Source organism: Protopterus annectens, chromosome 3.part1 (genome assembly GCF_019279795.1).
Source record: "Protopterus annectens isolate FY-2018-M chromosome 3.part1, PAN1.0, whole genome shotgun sequence".
NCBI lineage: Eukaryota > Metazoa > Chordata > Ceratodontiformes > Protopteridae > Protopterus > Protopterus annectens.
In genome coordinates, this window is record NC_056732.1 from 211,238,317 (window position 1) to 211,258,842 (window position 20,526).

At 38.1% G+C, this 20,526-nt stretch overlaps 1 protein-coding gene across 3 annotated transcripts in view; it reads right to left on the bottom strand.

Moving 5' to 3' along the window:
* LOC122798067 (histone deacetylase 9-like) overlaps positions 1-20,526 on the bottom strand; it is a 2,531,134-nt gene that overhangs the window by 92,747 nt on the left and 2,417,861 nt on the right. For all 3 annotated transcript variants that reach the window (XM_044066719.1, XM_044066720.1, XM_044066721.1), the window contains one exon: positions 9,718-9,849. In XM_044066719.1, coding sequence (XP_043922654.1) covers positions 9,718-9,849 — 132 coding nt within the window. The remainder of the gene's footprint in view (positions 1-9,717; positions 9,850-20,526) is intronic.

A 20,526-nucleotide genomic window follows, 5' to 3' on the forward strand; every position in this document is an offset into this window, starting at 1 on the left:
CAGAAGACCTGTAACCAGTGGTGTTACACAGGGATCAGTCCTGGGACCTCTGCTGTTTGGAATCTATTTCTCCAAAGTACAAGTAAAAACTAAAGGTCTGTGGCTGACAAAGTTTGCTGTTGACTGCAAACTGAGAGTGGTCATAGAATCCTAAAAACAATGTCAACATCCTACAAGTGGGTCTTACACAAATAAATAATTTGTGCCAAAGTCATGACCTTAATCTCAATGCTAAAAAATGTATTATCATCCCTTTCGGTAAGAGCAATGTTCTGGCTAACTACTACATCAATAGAAATACTCTAAGCATGCACTCAGTGGTGAGAAACCTGGGAATACAGGTTGACAGCAATCTTACCTTTGATCACTATGTCTCCACAGTGCTTAAGAAGGTAATTCTATATTGCTCATCTCATAAGTAAGGGCATTGCTTCCAGAAAAAAAAGAAGTTATAGCCTCCCTGTACTCTTCCCTTATCAGACCAATAATTGAGTACAATGCCTCTCTTTTGGTATGTAACTTTCCAAGCACTTGTAGAAATTGGTGAGACCACAAAGGTTCTTCACAAGTAAAATTCAAGGTCTTCAGCATCTGTCGTATGTGGATTAGCTGAAATCACTGTCATTTTACTCTGTTTCATACAGATTACTCAGATGTGATCTCTGCTTTGCATATAAGGCAATCTCTGACTCTCTTTTATTGCAAATGCTGCATATCCATAAGTCTAATGGCTCATGGGTTACTCGCTCTAAAGACCTTAAACTTGTATGTGACATTAATAGAACCTGCTGGAGGGACAGATTTGTCTCCCAGAGGTTACCACACCTGTGGAACAAACTCCTAATTCATGTCAAGCAGAGCACCTCTTTGTCCCTCTTCAAGCTCAATCTGGATGATTGGATGGGTAACCATAAATTCACCCCGGGGTTTCCACCTGTGTTTGTCTTGGACAGGGCAATAGGTGCTGATCATGGAAACATGGACAGAAGTTGGCTAGGCTTGTAACAATGCTAGGGCCATTAGCCTAGCAACTTCCTATGATCCTGTCATCCTATTTTATGTGCCACGGGATACAGTTGTCATTATCTACACTAATGGCAATTCTTCTAATTCTCTAGTTATCTGTATATTTGGTGATCCAGACACTAGAGTCAGTATTGACATATGAGAAAAATATGCTAAAAAGGTGTGGCCCTTGTGGACAGAGCCTTAGGAGACTGCAGTCGTGATAGAGGATAGTGAACAGAGTTCTCGTATTCTTGACTGTTGAGCAGTACCATGTCAACAATTGAGGGCCCAATTATAGTAGCTTCATTTTTGTTATATCCATGACATTATGCATGAGTCTACTTTAGAGTATAGTGGCAAACACTTTAACTAGTTTGAGGTAAACTGTGAGGACAAGTAAACTGCCAGCCACACATTCAAAAATGTTATGAGGTTAAGCATATAATGCCTACTAAAAAGCATACTGGGATAGATTGTGGAAAATGGGGTTTCCCGTGTCTAACTGAATACGTAACATGCTAATGTTCTCCATCTTCTTACACAACATGCTTGTGAAGCTGATCAGTCTTTAATTACTGTGTTATGTGGAAGGGCCTCCCTTGTGGTTTGGGATATATTGAGTTTCTAATATCCTACTAGAAGATTATGTGAGGGGCATGTTAGGCTAGTTTTGTTTACAAATGTAAGGTTTCCCTGTATCTCATTTTATCCCATGGAACTGATGCTTCTATTCTTACTGAGCACATAGGTGATCAATCTGAATGTAATATCAAGTGGAATTGTGCTGCAGGGAGAAAGACAAGATGGGGCTCCTATTGTGGCCTAACAATTACTCAAAATCTGCATGCTAGTGTGCTAGCTCTATATTTTCACTCTGTTGTAGAGAACCAGTTTGTTTATTCAACTTCATTTTCTGGATGCGGCTGTAGAAGGCTTTATTAATGTTACCCATTCTTGATGTCAAGTTTTGTTTATTTTGATTGTTTTGTTGACGTCTTTTTGGATGAACTGGACCTTGATCTTGTGTCATTTTCTTGTGTAAACTTTGAAGGCTTTGTACACTCTTTTCTTTTGGTTTAATAATTTGTTGAATTAGTAACCCAGTCATTTAGTTTTGCTTCTTGATTTATGCCCATTATGGATGAATTATAATGTAGTTCCTTAAAGTTTTGCTCAGAGCTGTGAAAGATTCATTAATTGGTTGTGTGGGCATTGGGACCTAATATAAAGTCCCAGCTGATTGACATAAGCTTCCATTGGATTGGTATAAGGTTATTGTTTAGAGCATTGATGAGTCTCTCTTTAACTTTATTGCTATCTGCATTTTTTCAAGGAGTGTCCATTAATGACCGTATCTAAAAAGGTATTGTAAAAGAAAAGAGTCTGCTCAGTATATTAGCTACTTATGAATAGAGGTGTATTTCACCCTTTGCAAAGAATGTGTGATACCATGACCTAAGACAGTAGATGAAACCTGTTATCTTTTCTACATATTTAGGTGCCATTCTTGGTTTCATTGAATCTGCTCTATGACCTCCTGCATATTGACAGTGTGGTGGTGGGGTGTCTATAGGGTATTTTTGCTATGTACCCATATCACATTGACTGGCTTTTCTCCATCTACATTAGCAGTGGCTATATTTTGAGATCCTTGTCAAACCTTTTACTGTATGATAGATCTAAAACCCTGCTACGTTGTAAAGGAAACTCACTTCTATCACTGTATCCATGATCTCATCCTCAATTAATATTTAAAGTGTGTGATAATAGGTGAGGATGGGACAGAGACACAACAGTAATCAATTTAATATCTCAGTGCCTAATGGGATTCTCTCTTTACGTAACATACCCCCAACTTCTATCTATACATTCAGTCACTGTAAAACAGCACCACATTTCTGTTTTTAAACTTTTAAACTCCAGATACATAAAACTTTATCATGGTCTCAGGAAAACTCTTACTACCTTTTTTGTGCACTTTTACTGCACATATACAAGGCATCAACTTTATTAACTCAAACAACAGCTGTTTGATTTTCACCGACCTGATGCCAATGACTTTTAATGGTATATTCAAGAATATATGACAATTATGACAGTTTAAATAAATATTAATGAACAATTAATACTGAAAAAATAGAACAACCTCACTTACAGGATGAGATGTACCAGAATAATCCAAGAAGAGATGTTTTATTATGATTAACCACCTTCGTCTGTATACAAGTTGAATCAGACTTCATCAGAATCTGTTAAAAACAGCACCAAGTGCTCTTTTTAAAGCAATTCATATAATCACATTGCAGCTGACCTCTCTTTATTAAATATATATATATATATATATATATATATATATATATATATAGGTTCATAGGTTCATAGGTTTATACTAGGCTATCTGCCCCAAGGCATTTATAAGCCTAGCCTGAAATTTTGTGGCTTACGCCACCCCTTATATGAAAAAATACTGTACCCATTAGTTTGTTGTGCCTCTGTCCAGCAGTGACACAGAGATGATTCCCGGGGGTAAACCTACGATCTCCCATCCACAGGTCAAGATTTCTCTTGAACAGAGCCAGCGAGGTGCTCTGCCTCACATGGACCGGGACTCTATTCCACAGCATAGGGAGTCTCTGAGTGATAAATCTATCCCTCCAGCACGTCCTATTTATATCCGTGCTAAGGTTTAAGTCACTTGCTCTAGTGGTTTTGGTGGATTTGGATTTTTTGAGGTGGAGCATGTCCATTAATTCTGGGTTGGACATGGCCTTGTATGTCAGGCACATGTCACCTCTGAGCAGGCGGTATGCGACTGAATAGAGCTGGAGTTTCTTCAATCTGGCAGCATATGACAGATTTTGGAGTCCCTTTATCCTTTTGGTGAGAAACTTTTGGGGTCTCTCCAATTGCTGCAGATGTCGGGCGAGATACATCCCGAATGGGGCATTGTACTCGATCATTGGTCTGATAAGTGAAGAGTACAGGGGAACAATGACCTCACTAGATCTGGATGTGAATCCCTTCATGATCAGGTGGGCAATGTAGAAGGTCTTTCTAACCACTTTAGCAATGTGAGTGTCAAAAGAAAGGCCACTGTCAACCTGGGTCCCCAGGTCCCTGATAACCTCTTCTGTGCTTAGTGAATTGCCACCTATATGGTAGCTTGGGGTTACCTTGTTTTTCCCACAGGGTATGACTATACATTTTTTGGCGTTTAACTTCAGGCAATGGCTCTGGCACCAGCTATCTGTTTCCGTGAGTCCCTTCTGAAGGATATCCGTGTCCGATGCACTTTCCACTATGGCCCAGTTTGCAGTCGTCTGCAAACTTTGTCAACAAAGTCCTCCCATGTTGGCCTGTACTTCTGAGAAGTAGATGCCGAACAATAGGGGCCAAGGACCGAGCCCTGTGGGACACCACTTGTGACCGGCTTGGAGTCTGACATAGCACCAGCAACTCTAACCCTGTGGGTTCTGTCCTTAAGCCAGTTTGCAACCCATCTTGTGACATATGGGTTTACATTTAAGCTGGTAAGTTTTTCTACAATACCGAGTGGGGTATTGTGTCGAAGCCTTTGCAAGGTCAAGGTAGGCTGTATGGACTGCCTTTCCCTCATCAATGGCCTTGGTGACTGTTTCGAAGAAGTCGACCAAGTTCAAAAGGCATGATCTTCCCTTGACGAAGCCAAACTGGGTCGGGTCCAATGTCTGCAAGTCCCCTATATCTTTGTTTATGAGCTCCATTATGATCCTCTCCATAGCTTTGCAGACTAGACTTGTTAAGCTTATGGGGCGGTAATTACCAGGGTCCGTAGAGGCACCGCCTTTGTGGAGTGGGACCACAGTTGCCGTACGCCACTCCTTGGGCACGTATCCTGTGGTAAGGCTGAGATTAAACAGTTGCCTTATGTGCGGGTTTAATTCCTCATTTAGTTCGTGTAGCACACAGCCGGGGACACCATCCGGTCCCATTGATGCTGTGTTTTTAGCTTTAGAGAGCAGCTTTCACCTGCGCATTTGAGATGTCTGGAAGGCTACACTCCGCTGGGATAGTTATCTCTCCTTTAGGGGGGGAGAGAGGGGTGAAGTTTGCACTGAACCTGTCTGCCAGTATGTTGGCAATGTCTGTGGGTTCAGTGATTTTTGTATCATTTTGGACTAATTCTGAGCATATCTGGGAGTTTCCACCCAGGTTCCTAACATAGCTGAAAAAGGCCTTATGATTGTCCTTTGAATCCATGGCAATTTTTCTCTCAAAATTGGCCTTAGTTGATTTTATGAGTGCTCGTATTTTTTACTAATAATGATCAGGGGTGACTTCCCTTTTATGGATTTTGTTCTATCATGTAATAGCTTTCTCCTCTTATTGTAAAGTTTGTTAATGGCTGGGGTCCACTAGACTGGACGTTTTCCCTTTGTGGAAAGAGTCTTGGTTTTATTTGGGATTGCCTGATCCATGCAGTCCTGGAGGTGTTCATAGAAGGCATTTGTAAGGGCTTCCGCAGCTTGGGTTGTGGTTTCCACTGTCTCAGGGGCCTTGAAGGATACCACACCAGTCTTGAGTAGTGTGAAGTTTGCTTTAGAGAAGTTCTTCACTGTGGTCTTTTTTGTTTGGGGTGGGGGCGGGATGTGGATTTCCAGTGAGATTAGTTTATGATCAGATCTCACCAATGAGGGATATACTTCCGGTGTGGAGCATTTTGTCCCCATGTTTGTGATAATGAGATCTAGTATATTTTCTCCTCTCGTGGGAACAGTGACTAGCTGTTCCATGGCATTAATTTATGAACTCCAGGAACCGTTGGGCTAGAAAGTTAGGGCTTGAGTAATGTTCCCAGTCTATATTCAGGTAGTTGAAGTCACCCAATATGATGGTGTTTGGAGATACATTTATACCCTCCAGTGTCTTCAGGAAGGCTGTGTGGGGTTCCTGAGTTTGAGAGGGTGGCCTGTAGCATGCTACAATTTGTAGAGCAGTTTTGCCTATGGTTAGTTGCACCTGGATGGTTTCCGAAGCTTCGTGCATTGCCACCAACCTGGAGGTGTGGGTATCCTTTATGAATATGGATACACCCCCTCCTTTTGTGGTGTGGTCCGGGTTTTGGGGCCGGAATGCATGATATGAGGTAAAACCTAATAGTGCCGGGGTGCTCTCAGGAGCCTTGAACCAGGTTTCAGTTACAGCACAGACATCGATGTTCTCCATACTGAGAAGGGCCTCGAGTGCGTGCATTTTGAGATTTAGACTTCTGGCATTGAGCAGCATTACCCTCAGTTTCTTTCCATTTTTGTTTTCTAGGGTGGTAGGTTTAGAATTTGAGCCTTGTCTAAAAAAGGCACTATGGGGGTGGCAAGAGCCTTAGCCAATATCCGGAATCCCAGGGGTGACAGGTGCAATTAATGAAATATGTATATACACTCAGTCACATGAGTGTAAATAACAATAAAATATAGAAGTATATATAAAAATCTCCTCTGAATTATATTAAAACAAATTGTGCTAAAATGTTACATAATGAAAAAAAAATGTATGCAAACAAAAAAAATGTTTTCTTACAACTATGACAAACAGCTGAGGAAATAAAATGAGGTGTGATATGCTACACTATAAAATATTATTAAAAACAATTTCAAGGTAAAATCTAAATTTGTATTATGTACATTTAAGAATATCTGAAGAGAAGTACTAATGCTGCAGTGCCATAGTATATGAATTAGTGTTAAATTATATTGAAAGTTATACACTGCATGGTACACAGAAACAAAAAAATATTTTAAATGCAATAAAGATGATTCAAATAAATGTTAAGGCTATTTTCTCTGTTGTGTGATTAGATAATCTACATTAAAAAAGAGTGAGCAAGAGAGGTCAGATCAGTTCAAGTCTGACGTATGCAATAGCATGATTTTATATATCTGTGACCAATGAGAAAGCTAAACTAATAATGATAGCTTGATGTTGTTATTTTAGGGCATCTCTGGAAATCTTATCCCTCTCTTACTCCTAGATATCACAAATTACATCTCCAACCAAATTTCTCAATTCTCACTCACCAGTTTTGTAATGATAGGCTATTTAACTCATTCAGCCTAGTGAAACCTCCAGGTGTTCTTGCAGTTACATCCTACTGATGACTCTAGGCATCTAATACAGCCTGTTCATACTTAATTTAATAATTTCAAGCTATTGAAATATTTCATCTTAAGACTTACATGGTGAGCAGCACAACTGCACTGATATTTGACTTCTGACTAGTGAGGCTTAAGAGATATTAATTGTAAAAAAACAGCAAATGTCTGTTCCACAACTCAGCATGTTAACCAGGAACCAAAAAAACAAACAAAAAAAAAAAAACAGAACAATCACACTGACAAGATGAGATGCACCAGGGTAATCCAAGAAGAGATATGTTTTATTATCATTAAGCACTTTCGTCTGTATACACGTTGAATCAGACTTCATCAGAATCTGTTAAAAACAGCACCATGTGCTCTGTTTAAAGCAATTCAAATAATCACATGGCAGCTGACCTCTCTGTCTTAAAGATACATACACATTTAAAAAACTTTAACAAAATATGTATATATATTCAATCACTCGTGAGTGTAAATAATTAAAATACAGAAATATGTATAAAAATCTCCTCTGAATTATATTAAAATGAACTGTGATAAAATATTATATACTGAAAAATTGTATGCATATAAAAAGCCCTTTTTCTTAAAATGATGACAAACTGATATTTCAAAACAGTTACTCCTCCAAACATTAACCAGGGTGGACCCTGTTTAGCTTTTGAAATCAAACTACATCAGGGACCTTATTTTTATTTTACAATTTGGCTGCCCACAGACACAAAACACTGGCAACAGAGACTATATCGTCAATGCCAGTAGGTTGGTTAGCAGTGAGTAGTAGCTGCCATCTTAGTTCCTTGCATTCTAATATGTTTCCCAATCCCTTCCCCTGGGAAGAATAGCAGCTTTATCCATAGTAAAAAAAAAAAAAAAATCATTTAAAGTTATCACATCGGGTGAAATGTTTATAAAGTACATTGCTAATAACTCTTATTTATATAAATCTGATGCTCATATATCATTTGGTTCAACTGCCTCTCTGTTTTAGACACATAAAAGGCATTGCAGGACTGGCAGATTGCTAGGTAAACTATGGCTTTACTCTTACAGTAACATGCTTCAGGGCAGGACATAGTCCGTGGGTAGTTGGCTACAATTACGTATGGGCCTTCATGAGTATATTTACATTCTTTGCATGAACCACACTTTGACATTTTTTATTCCCTACTGGTAGCCACTAAGGTCTGTTTTGTCTTCTTTTCAAAGATCCCTTTCAAATTCATGCCTCTCTTATAGACAAATTTAGGGTTTGTTCCTGTGATCTTGGTCTTGGCATTTCTTATCACTGCATTCTGCCAATTGTTCTAATAATTTCTGTTACTACAGAATTTGTACTACTATCCACATTTGAAACAACCTTAGTATTAGAAAAATATTATTGTTTTAATTTACTGTCCATGGACTAACTTCAATGTTACTTAATAAAGGGAGGGGGTCTTTATTCCTACATCCCACTATTCCTGTAGATACGTGATCTATGACTTTATGTGAATAATTCCTTGCAATAAACATTTGTTTCATTTTAGCAAGCTTTTCCAGGAGCAATTGGTCTTCACTGACTAGCCTTGATAAGGTAATAATTTGTCCTTTTATTATGTTCTATTTCTGACATGTAGGGTGGTTACCAGAAAAATGTAGGAACATGCTGGTATAAGTTGTTTTTCTATATATCGGGAAATAAAATCTCTTGTTTTTCTTGTCCTTATACAACATCCAAATAATTCATTTTAGTCTTGGATATATTGCAAAAAATTCTGCTAAAACTATTTCATCCCGTGACTAAATTAAAAAGATGTCATACAAAAATCTTCAAATATAATTTATCATGGTGTTTGCAAGGTGAGTAAAATACATAAGTCCTTTCCCTTTACTATAATACTTCATTGGCATATACTGGGGCTTATGCAGCCCCATAGCCAAACCTTGTATCTGATGATAAAACCTCCCCCAAAATAAAAACAGTTGTAATCCAGAACACACTAAATACATTGTTCAACAAGTGTAATATCACTGTTTAAGTTCTTCTCACTATTAATAGCTTCAGAAAATAATTCCATGCCAATGTCTTTTGGTATCATTATGAATAGATTTTGTACCTCTCCTGTCATCAACACAATATCATGGTCATAGTCTACTTTCTTAGCATGTAGGAAATGCCTAGAGTTCCTTAATACATACTCACTATGACTGAAAAATAATTTTAACTTATTGCCTGAAAACTTGGCGAGAGGTTCAGTCTGCAATCCTGAGGCTGAGACAATGAGTCTTAATTGTGGGTTATCTGTTCTCATATATATTTGGTAACTCAAAGATAGTTGGAATTATTAGTGATTTCATTTCTGGAACCCTAGAGTACAAGTAGCATTATACCTAAAGTACCCCGCTACTCCAGTTCCTTCTAGTATTGCCTAATGCTGACATGCATGTTTTCTTTTTGTTTCTCAGTCCAAAGAGTAATGTGCCTCAGATGCAAGAGTATTTTTTTAACTTGAAATCCACCCTTCCTTAATATAGATGACAACATGCGGTAAGAAGTCTGATGTGCTGGAATATTATCTATTAGTTACTGTACCTGCAACTTCAAATGTCCTCTTTTTGACTGAACTAATAACATTGCCATCTTTTCTCCTTAATAATGGACTGCTTCTTCTTTCTGTTACTTTCTGTTTTAACCTGGAACGCACTTTCAGATTTGGCTCTGAAGCTGTAACAGACAGAGAAACGTCAAATGTCTTACAAATTCATAAAACTCTATTGGCTCCATCAATTACAACAGGTTCATCAAGCCACACTTGGCAAACACTTTTTTTTCTAATTAAAACCATATATTTTTGAAACATGATCTTATATATTTCTATAGGATCAGAAAGTTGGTGTAGTGCTTTGATTATTACACCTACATAAAAAAAGAGCCACTACAACAGAAATTAGACTAAAATCACATGCCATATACCTTTTTATGCTTTACCATTTAGGTCATAACCAGAAAAAAAAAACAGTATACTGTGTCATTGCTTTGAAGAAACAGTTACCTGCTATTCCACCAGTTCTTTGAGACGATTTCCTCTATTCAGCCATGCTGTGAAGCAGCAAATCTTTCAGTTTATGTGCCCGACGATGATTACTGTAAGATTATATATTGCTAACAGATTGATTTCTGACTGTCTTACCACCATTTTGGCTTTCATTCAATGCTACAAACAAATGCAAAGTAATAGCCAAATAACATAAATAAAACTACAAGAAAAGCAGAGAAGGATTTGTGGCAATATGACTGTGTATAGTAACAATAAATCAGCAGGCAAAACCCAGGAATACAGTCACCCACTGACTGTGAGGACTCAAAGAGTAACCATCAGAGCCAGATTATGGTAAAAAATAAGGCCCTTGGCAGAGCAATGGACTGGGCCCCTAGAGCCACACTGATATCCCCATCACATGTCACTTGAACTCCCTCAGTTACCATAAGATATGACTCAGACCTGTCAGAATGCACACTGTTTCAATCTTTACATTGATCACACCAATTTGGATTTAATTTAAAACTATTATTAAACGTTTTGCAGCACAAACACTAAAAGCCATCTGATAAACAAAACTAATCTTCTTTTCCTTTAAAATTCACAATTATTGAAAATGCATCTGTCAATTCCATTTAAATACTAAGAGATGTACTGGGATTTATAGTCAAATAGCATACAGTGAAGCACTAAGTAGTGGCTATTTTATGACACAGGAATTCAAAAAAACAAACGTGTAATACATTTGTTAACAGCCTGGGAAAGCCCACTGGATACAAACTGTTTCTTTTCAGGGGCAGCCCAGGAGCCCTATCTAGTGAAGTGACTAGGTCAGACTCACATAATAGACAAATGAAGGCTGAGGGAATCAAACCCTGCACTACAGGAAGCAGCTCATTAACAGCTCATAGCCTTACTCATATTCAGCAAGTACCAAACAAACTGCTGTAGCCCAGCACCAAGCATTTCAAACCCATGCGTCTACAAAAAGCAAGTTAAAGTTTACAGGTAGTTGCTAGGCATATAGTCTAGGAAACCATTAACAAGCCTAACCCAAATTCTCCAAAGTACTGTCTGAATACATGACTTGCTCAATGTCACACAGTAGGCAAATGAAAGCTAAGGAATAAAATCCTGAACCACAGGAAGTTGTCTATTAGTAGTTCATAGATTTATACCTTTTGCCAAACTAAATTAAATGCCAGACTAAATTAAAATGAATTTGCTGTTAGTATTGTAACATTAAACTCACAGACTTTATGCTGCCTTGCTTATTTACAGCCAAATGGTCCTGTTTGCTACAATCAATTCCTTCCCTTGCACCATAACTACTTTGAGAAGTAGTGACTTGGGTACCTCTGTTCCGCATCCAAACCCTGGTAATCATCACCAGTTTTCCCAATTATCTGATATTTCTGAATTAACATAAAAAACACGAGTGTAGCCTAAATGTAGTAAGGTATTTCCATTCCATAAATATGAACATGTACCCCAAATGAAAAAAAAAATCCAAAAAATTCATCACGTCTCCGTTTGTTGAGACATAAAAAACAAAATTTGGTCAAAAACTGTCAACAACTTGCTAATAAGCAGACACTGCATCAAAACATATGAAAATTAAGGATTTATTTCTCAGATGGACTACATATTACCTGATGGTATAGACAATTCCCATTTTATTGATGGAACACCCCCAGCTCAGCCAGGCAGTCATTTTTTTTTTTTACAGTTTTTGCCCTTGCTGTCTGCTGACCATTGAACCCATTCTTAACATATCAGCCTGCTGACCATTGAACCCATTCTTAGTATATCAGCCTGCTGACCATTGAACCCATTCTTAGTATATCAGCCTGCTGACCATTGAACCCATTCTTAGTATATCAGCCTGCTGACCATTGAACCCATTCTTAGTATATCAGCCTGCTGACCATTGAACCCATTCTTAGTATATCAGCCTGCTGACCATTGAACCCATTCTTAGTATATCAGCCTGCTGACCATTGAACCCATTCTTAGTATATCAGCCTGCTGACCATTGAACCTAATGGTTAAGGTGTTTGCCAGTTAGCCTAGTACCAATCTATGAACCTAATCTATGAACCCATTCTTAGTATATCAGCCTGCTGACCATTGAACCCATTCTTAGTATATTAGCCTGCTGACCATTGAACCCATTCTTAGTATATCAGCCTGCTGACCATTGAACCCATTCTTAGTATATCAGCCTGCTGACCATTGAACCCATTCTTAACATATCAGCCCCTTCTTTCCTTTCATCAGGCAAGAGCTGAATGAGACAGGATGTCATTCAGGAAGCTGTCTGGCTGGGCTCAAAGATTTTCATGTTTTTCTGATAAGACAACCCCCCCCCCCCACACACACACACACAGACACACACTCAAACACACACACAGAGCAAAGCACTGGTTGCATACCATGGGCTAAGCATGGAAGACATCCCATTGGTTCCTCAAAATGTATTCTCTACAAGCAGCTCTGCCCTCCATTCACAGCATGAGAGCTGGTTGTCCCATGACTACCAGGAAATCACAATTCCTTGTGTGGCCCTGAGTTCATGCAAACCCTCCCCTCCCCTGAGAGATGTAAAAGGCTACACCTCTGTACTCCTCCCATCTTCTTTTCTGGCTCATATAGTGCTGAGGCCAATAATGCAACTCTGATCACCTGGGTTTCAGTCAAGACTCCATCCCTCTTTGCACCAAGGCAATATTTTTGAATATTTTTGTTCCAAGAATTCACAGGAATGTCCTGTGAACAAAACAGGACTCCATTAAATTATCTAAGTCAAGGCTGCACCCTTCATGAGGAGACTTTACCACTGCACTCTGGTCTCTAAATATACAAATTGAGAAATTGTGCAACAAAATAAAAAAGCTACAAATCTGCTGCAATAAACAATCCTTTTGATTTTATTCATTTTTTTGTATTTTTATTTATTTATTTATATAAAATAAATAATAAATAAAAATAATAAATAAAACAAAATTAAAAAGATACAAATTTGCTGCAACTAGAATTCCAACTGGTTTTACTGTGATGATGAGATTTGGCCAGATAAATGGCACTCAAGTCAAACATGGGTTACTTCACAAGCATCATGAGTTGCATACTTACTCTGGAAGCCTTGCTGGGGTTTCTGGAAGTGCTCTCTTGTCTGTACTCCCTTCACAAATCATTATTTTATTTTACTGAAGATGGCACAATGGTATAGGATGCAGCAGTAGACACAACAAAAACAGAAGCATATAACCTGAGCAGCATGCCGCACGCTATAATAGCACATTTTAGACGTATCCAAGTTTGGAATTTATATACCCTTTGAACTATAACATTCTGATGCAGGGATCAGATGGTATTTAGCAGATGTTGGTTTAAAGTGCAGAAGTACTTTTTCTCTCTTATAGAATCACCTTTGGTTTGCAGGATGGATCAAAATTAATGTATCCAGTTGAAAAATGTGTTTGCTTGTTGTCTTTTCCGTAAGCCCTAATGCTATGACATATCAAAGGTATCAGAGTAGACCTGAATTGATTCATTTGTTGGTATAGTTTATTTAATTTATTTTCTTTCCTGTTATCAGTGCCAACAAACACTGGGACCTCTGAGTCAAAGTTGAGTAAATTAGATAAAAGTGTAATTTACTAGGAAAACTAATAATATGTTACAATAATATATATATATATATATATATATATATATATATATATATATATATATATATATATATGTATCGCAGCTCACATCCCTCTGCTCATGTTTGAACTAGATTACGTGTCAACTGCACTGTCTCCATACTGTTGCTGTATGTTATCTGAGTTTGTATAAGATAAATGTGGCAACCGTGGGGATGGAGGGGAACTGGGAGTGTAGTTTAGGTTGTATTCAGTGATCAGGACAGGAATTTAGGTTTGGGGAGTGAGAGGGGAGTTTTAAGGATATGTACTGATCAGTGAATTTAGCATTATGGTGGTTTAATGTTTAATGATTAGTGGTTAGGGAGTGATTAGGTAATTACTATTATTTGGATTTTACTGTTACTTGGATTTTGGTTCGCAACATTAAAGTTGTGTTTTAACAGCATTCTCTTATTGTGTGCAGTCCGCATTTCAGCAGTTTTGGTGTTTTGTTTTTGTTCGTTGGATACGTGATTAGGTAATTTACCTTTAGAGAGTTGGAAGGGAACTTTAGATTTAGGGTATGATCAGGAAATTTAGTTTAACAGGGGAGTCTAGTGCCCTTGAATCTCTATCAGAGGGGATAGGGTTTTTTGCATTAGTGTAATGACTGCAACAGTGAATACACTCGAAAATCTACATTTATGGTAGGTACACAACTGTACTATACTTAGGTTTAGGAAGCAGGAGAGGGGTTTCAGGGTTAGGAATCGAGGTATCAGGTTAGGGTTAGGGACTGGGTGGAAGTTCCTGGGTTAGAGTTTGGGCTATGAGATATCTATGCAGTTTAATAGGGCAGGTGGTCAGAGGGCTATGCAGTATTAAGCTACTGAATGTTAAAACACTCACTATTTAGAGCAAGTGACACTCACACAGGTGTGTTCCTGAGTTAATAGCATGTTAGCACTTGTAGCAGACACAGATTAGCATGCAAAAAGTTAACATATTTGTTTTATATATATATATATATATATATATATATATATATATATATATATATATATCCTACACTCAAACTACTATGATAATGAAATATATATTTTGCTAAACACAAAGTACAGCAATGGTGTGTGTTTGTGTTTGTGCACAAGGGGGTGTACATGGTTTGATTTTGAAAACTGCAAGGGAAACGTAATCCATTACTAAATGTAATGTATAGGTGGACTGCACTCATTTTCTCCCATGTGGAAGAACACATTTCATGTGCCAGTAACTAGCAATCTGATTTGTCATGTCACTTCCCGTGTGTGTGTGTGTGTGTGTGTGTGTGTGTGTGTGTGACTGCAGTGTTTAATATCGAGTCAAATGCTAAGAGCAGGGAAAGCAGGAATTGTTGCCTTGTTTCACAGAATTGTGCTTGATTTGAATGCACTTAATTTCCATATGTATACTATATACCCACACAATAGATGTGAATTGACATAAGTCCCCCTAACAACCACTGTGGTACTTGTGGAGTTACAGCAAGGGGATAGTATATGAGGAGGTCACCTTATGCTTGCCCAGAATGAAGATACCATGCCTCTTTCTATAAGCATCCCACACCCCCTGTTAATTATATATACTAACTCTGAGATCACACAGTCCCCAGAGAAAGGTAATATTCCCTTATCCAGGGATAGTCTATATCCCACATCTCTCGACCATCTGTCTACGTTGACCAAATGGTGTTGACCAGGCAGGTGTCTGCATACAGTTTGTTCAGTCGGGTATCTGATACCCATATCTATACCATATATAAATATATATCTATATCTATCTATCTATCTATATATATATATATATATATATATATATATATATATATATATATATATATGGATGCATACATCTATATATACACATACATGTGTCTGTCTGTGTGTAGCATATTTACTGTCCCCAGTCAAGGGGTTTTGTGCAAACCTATGCTTGCAGTAAAGTACCAGTACAGGAAACTGGAACAAGTTAAAGATGTAACAGGTAGGTTTTCGTTTTATTGTTTCATGTGTGTGTGTGTGTGTGTGTGTGTGTGTGTGTGTGTGTGTGTGTGTTTGTGTGTGTGGGTGTGTGTGGGTGTGTGTTTCTGAAATACAGTATTATCAGTTATCTTTTACAGGAACTGCACACTGTGACAGTATATTAAATGACAGGCACAAGGCACAACAGAGACTTTACTGTAAAATACCTTTGTCCTATAAACCGTGTAGCCAAAATTACCACACTGACTGAATGTCTTAAGTTACATAAATATGATTTCAAAGAACAAATGCAAAGCAAAGAATTTTTTCCAACATATACAGAAATTTTTATATCATAAAATGCTTTTTCAAGTAATCAGAATTAATAAACTGTGACTGAATGTCTTAATGTACTTAACAATTATCTTAAAGAAAAAAAAATCTCATTGTATACCTGCTGTGTGACTACTGTTTTTTACCGAATACTAAGAATAAAAAGGTATGTATATACACTCTGTTGCAGAGAAACATTCCAATCCATCAGATGGCAGTAATCTCATAACATGCATTATAATGAGCCAGAGATGAAACAGATGCCATGCGTCATCTAATTTCACTGCTAGAATCATCGCAATTTTTCCAAGAATTTGTATATGGTTACATGAATACATCTCAGTGGGTCATATATTTTCAATATTTTTGCCATTGGTACATAAAAGAAGATTGCTTTAAAACTAATAATTATCACTGTGAACAGTGAAAGGGGTGTTGAGCTCTTTGTAATGCAACTAAGTAAAGGAAACTGAGTTTTGAAGCTCCACAAAAGTAAATACCTAAAACATTTTGTTGATCGTCTGTGCATCCTCTGAATGAGATAATGTTTTAATCTTAGGTGCTTAATATATGATGATGGAGGTGTAGAGCTAGAAACAGGTGAGGACAATTCATCCGTCTGGTCTACTTTTGTATGTCCTTCTCTCTTATTATATACCTTGCTTTATGTTAAGAAACAGTCATTGTATAGTGTGGAATCTGATCTGCAGCATTTGCAACCCTTTTCTTAAAGAAATATTTTGGAACATCTGAATGCAACCTACAACTTTCATTTCCTTGAGCTTCTTTACTAGTGCCTGATTCTCCTCTGCAAATTATTCTGTCCTATCAATTTTCGTACTGGCCTAAATATCACTTTTACATCATATCATATCATAATCGTCAAACTCATCTGACTTTTCGAGATGCAAAGTTACATTTTGTAATCTATCGTAATTATATTCTGTCATGGCTTGATGTAATATGTAATCTGATGTCAAACAATTTGATTTGTATACATTATAACAGTATACAAGGTACCTTAAACATTTTGTTTCATACATGCACTTACATGGATTATGAAGCATACAAAAAAAAATGCACAAAACATAGTATATAAAATACACTGCACTCCAGGCATTGCATGCATTGTCATATACAGCAGCCTTATCATTTATGTAATATTTGCATATATTTAGTGCTTTTGTAATGTCTTCCTCTTAAAAGGAAAACAAGTTAACTTTGGGTTATACACATGTTGTGGATTAAAATGCTCAACAGCCTAATCTACCTACCAGCTACATAAAGTAAATTAAAGAAAAGAATAAACAAGAATGAAATAATTTTACATTCCTGTGTGTGGCAGAGTGCTGAATGTTAATTTCACCTTACAGGCACCTTCCCTTGTCCTGATGTGACCTGATAGTGACCGTATTTAGATGTTTACCGGAGAGAAGACAGTTACTCTCATGGAGTTATAAACTGGTAAAGTTCAAAGTGTGGAAAATAATGCCTTTTCAGCTACTAATGTACTGTAAGTGTCAATAGGTATTAGTGAACCATGTTTACTGTACTTGCAAAGATCAATTTTTTCCTCATTTAACTTGTGCTTTTAGGTGTTGTTATAATGGTGCAGCATTTGATTCTCACCTTTAAAAGGGAAATTGGCTAGGCTCAAAGTGGCCTACAAGGGCAGATAGTCTAGTAGTAATGCACATATAGCTATTCACAGACTCCTTTTCTTTTTTTTTTTTTAACTTTATGTTACGTTTACCATACATCAACATGACAAACACATTGACCATGAAAATATATGCAACCCATTTAGCAAAATTATAAAAAAAAAAACTCTGAACTTACTTGAGTCAGAATAGCATTATGAATTGTTACTTATTCATAAACATCAAAACAAGCACATGAACACAGTGCAACAATCAGTACCACTATTCATAATGTCTGTACCAAATCTTTATGCCAGTGTGCCAAAAGTTAGAGAAACTCATACATTCAGTAGTAATTAGAAAAACATTAGATAAACAGAGAGCTGTTATTCCACCAAATAACTTTCTGTTGTAACACAAAACTAATGGCATTTACCTAGGAGACCCACTTGTGAGTAGCAGGACTCGTACTAGAGGAGTCAGATAAAGGGGGGAGTTAGGAGGAGAACAAATGTTATTCTAAGCCTGTTGGTTTAAGCACTTGGGCTTCAGACCATTTGTTTTACATTAAGAAGGTTTGTGGTCTGCACTGTTGTGGCAGGACAGGTAGCTTACATCCTTCTAATTTGGGAATTGCTGATTGAAGGCTCAGTGTCTGTTATTCTGAAAGTGTATTAGTTCTGGTTTAAGCACTTGGGCTTCAGGCCAGTTATTTTATATTAAGAAGGTTTGTGGTCTGCACTCTTGTGGGAGGAGAGGCTAGATTCTGCCCTTCTGAGCTGGGAGTTTCTGGTTAAAGGCTTATTGTGCCTGCTTATTTGAACTGTTTCTTTCTGGAATTGGTATACCTTGTTTGCTGTAGCACAAGACTAGATTCAGACCTGCTAAATCTAGCTTTGTTTGTATAACGAGCACAAATCCAGGCCATCTTTTTCTGGAGAAGGTTTCCCTGCACCCTAGTGGCAGGAGAATGCAGTTAGAACTTGTCTGATCAAAGACTGATGGAATGGGGTTCAGTTTTTAGTTTTTTATTGGTTAATTGGTTAATTTGTTTAAATCAGTTTGGTCATTTGCTACTGTTATATTAAAAAAAAATACACTTTGTGCATCGCCGCTTAGCTAGGGTTAAAATATGCCCGGCACCATAAAGTCTGCTGTTCAAATTTTCCCTTAGAACTATCCAGTTTTTTAGTTTTAGCACTCAGCACTGTTTCTTTCAGCTCAGCACTTATTAAGAACTCATTGTAAGCACTAAATAAGCTACAAATTACAACAGCACTCAACTTTCCTCACTTGTCTAGAGGAAAACAGTTTTTAGTACTTAATAAATAAGCACCTACCCAGGCATGTCTGTGGGTCAGCTCCTGGTATTTTCTCCTGTCTACCTGATGAATCTGGGCATCTTGGGGCAATGCAGCAATTGTCTCATGTACACAGACAACCCTCTCCTCCTACCACCCATACAACCTGTGAGAGATGCACTTATATAGCCAAACTGGAAGCAAAGCTCTCTTCACCCAAGACTGGTCTAGACAGTCAAGAGGAGGGGGTAAACACTTGCACCACACCACACTCATCACATAGTCCCTCAAACCCTACACCACCAAAACACACACACAGAAACACAAAACACACACCTACATTCAAGGAGTCTCTCAATAAAAATCTGTGCAAGCAACAGAGACCTCCAAAGCAGAAACACTAGCAACATCCACCCCCCCAACACAACCAAAATACCACATAGCCCACAAACTCAGTGTGCCTCTCAACCACAGCCCATAAGGCAGAACAACGTACCCAACACTCTAGTCATAGGTGACTCTATAGTCAGGCACACTGATGTTCCACTCACCAGTCTAAACAAGGAGAAAGTTACTGTCAGCTGCCTGTCAGGTACTAGGATCTGCTACATAATGCATGCACTCAGCTTACTCCACAACAAGTTTAAATATGACTCTGTCATTGTCCATGTTGGAGTGAATGACCTGAGATGTACCTCCCTGGACTACATGGAAAGAGACATGGAGGAGCTCTCCGATCTTGTACCCCAGGCAGATATGACCCTAGCCCTGAGTCGCATCCTGCCATCACCTAGAATGATACCACAGTACAAGGACAAAATGATTGACTTTGACTATGGGCTAAGCTTCTGGTGTCATTCAAAGGGTATCCAGTATCTGTCTGCCTGGGATGACATGATCGACAGACCATGACGCCCTTGGGATTTCGGATACTGGCTAAGGCTCTTGCCACCCCTATAGTGCCTTTTGTAGGCAAGGTTCAAATGACAAATTCACCACCATAACAGGTACAAGCAAACAAAATCTGAAGGTAATGCCACTCAATGCTAGAGGTCTAAACCTCAAAATGCACTCACTTGAGGCACTCCTTAAAATGGAGAACATTGACATCTCTGCAGTGGCATGGACCTGGTTCAAGGCTCCAGAGAGCACCCCTGCATTACCAGGCTATAATTCATACCACACCTTTCGGCCACTTAACCTGGACCAAAACACTAAAGGTGGAGGCATGTCCATATTCATTAAGGATACCCACAACTCCAAGCTAGTTGCTCAGCATAATGCATCTGAGATTATCAAAGTGCAACTAACTCTGGGCAAAACCACAATCCAAGTTGTAGCTTGCTACAGATCCCCCACCATGCCCCAGGATTCCCACTCTTCATTTATTGATACACTGGAAAATATTAGGGTACAACCTAACACCCTAATAATGGGCGATTTCAACTACCC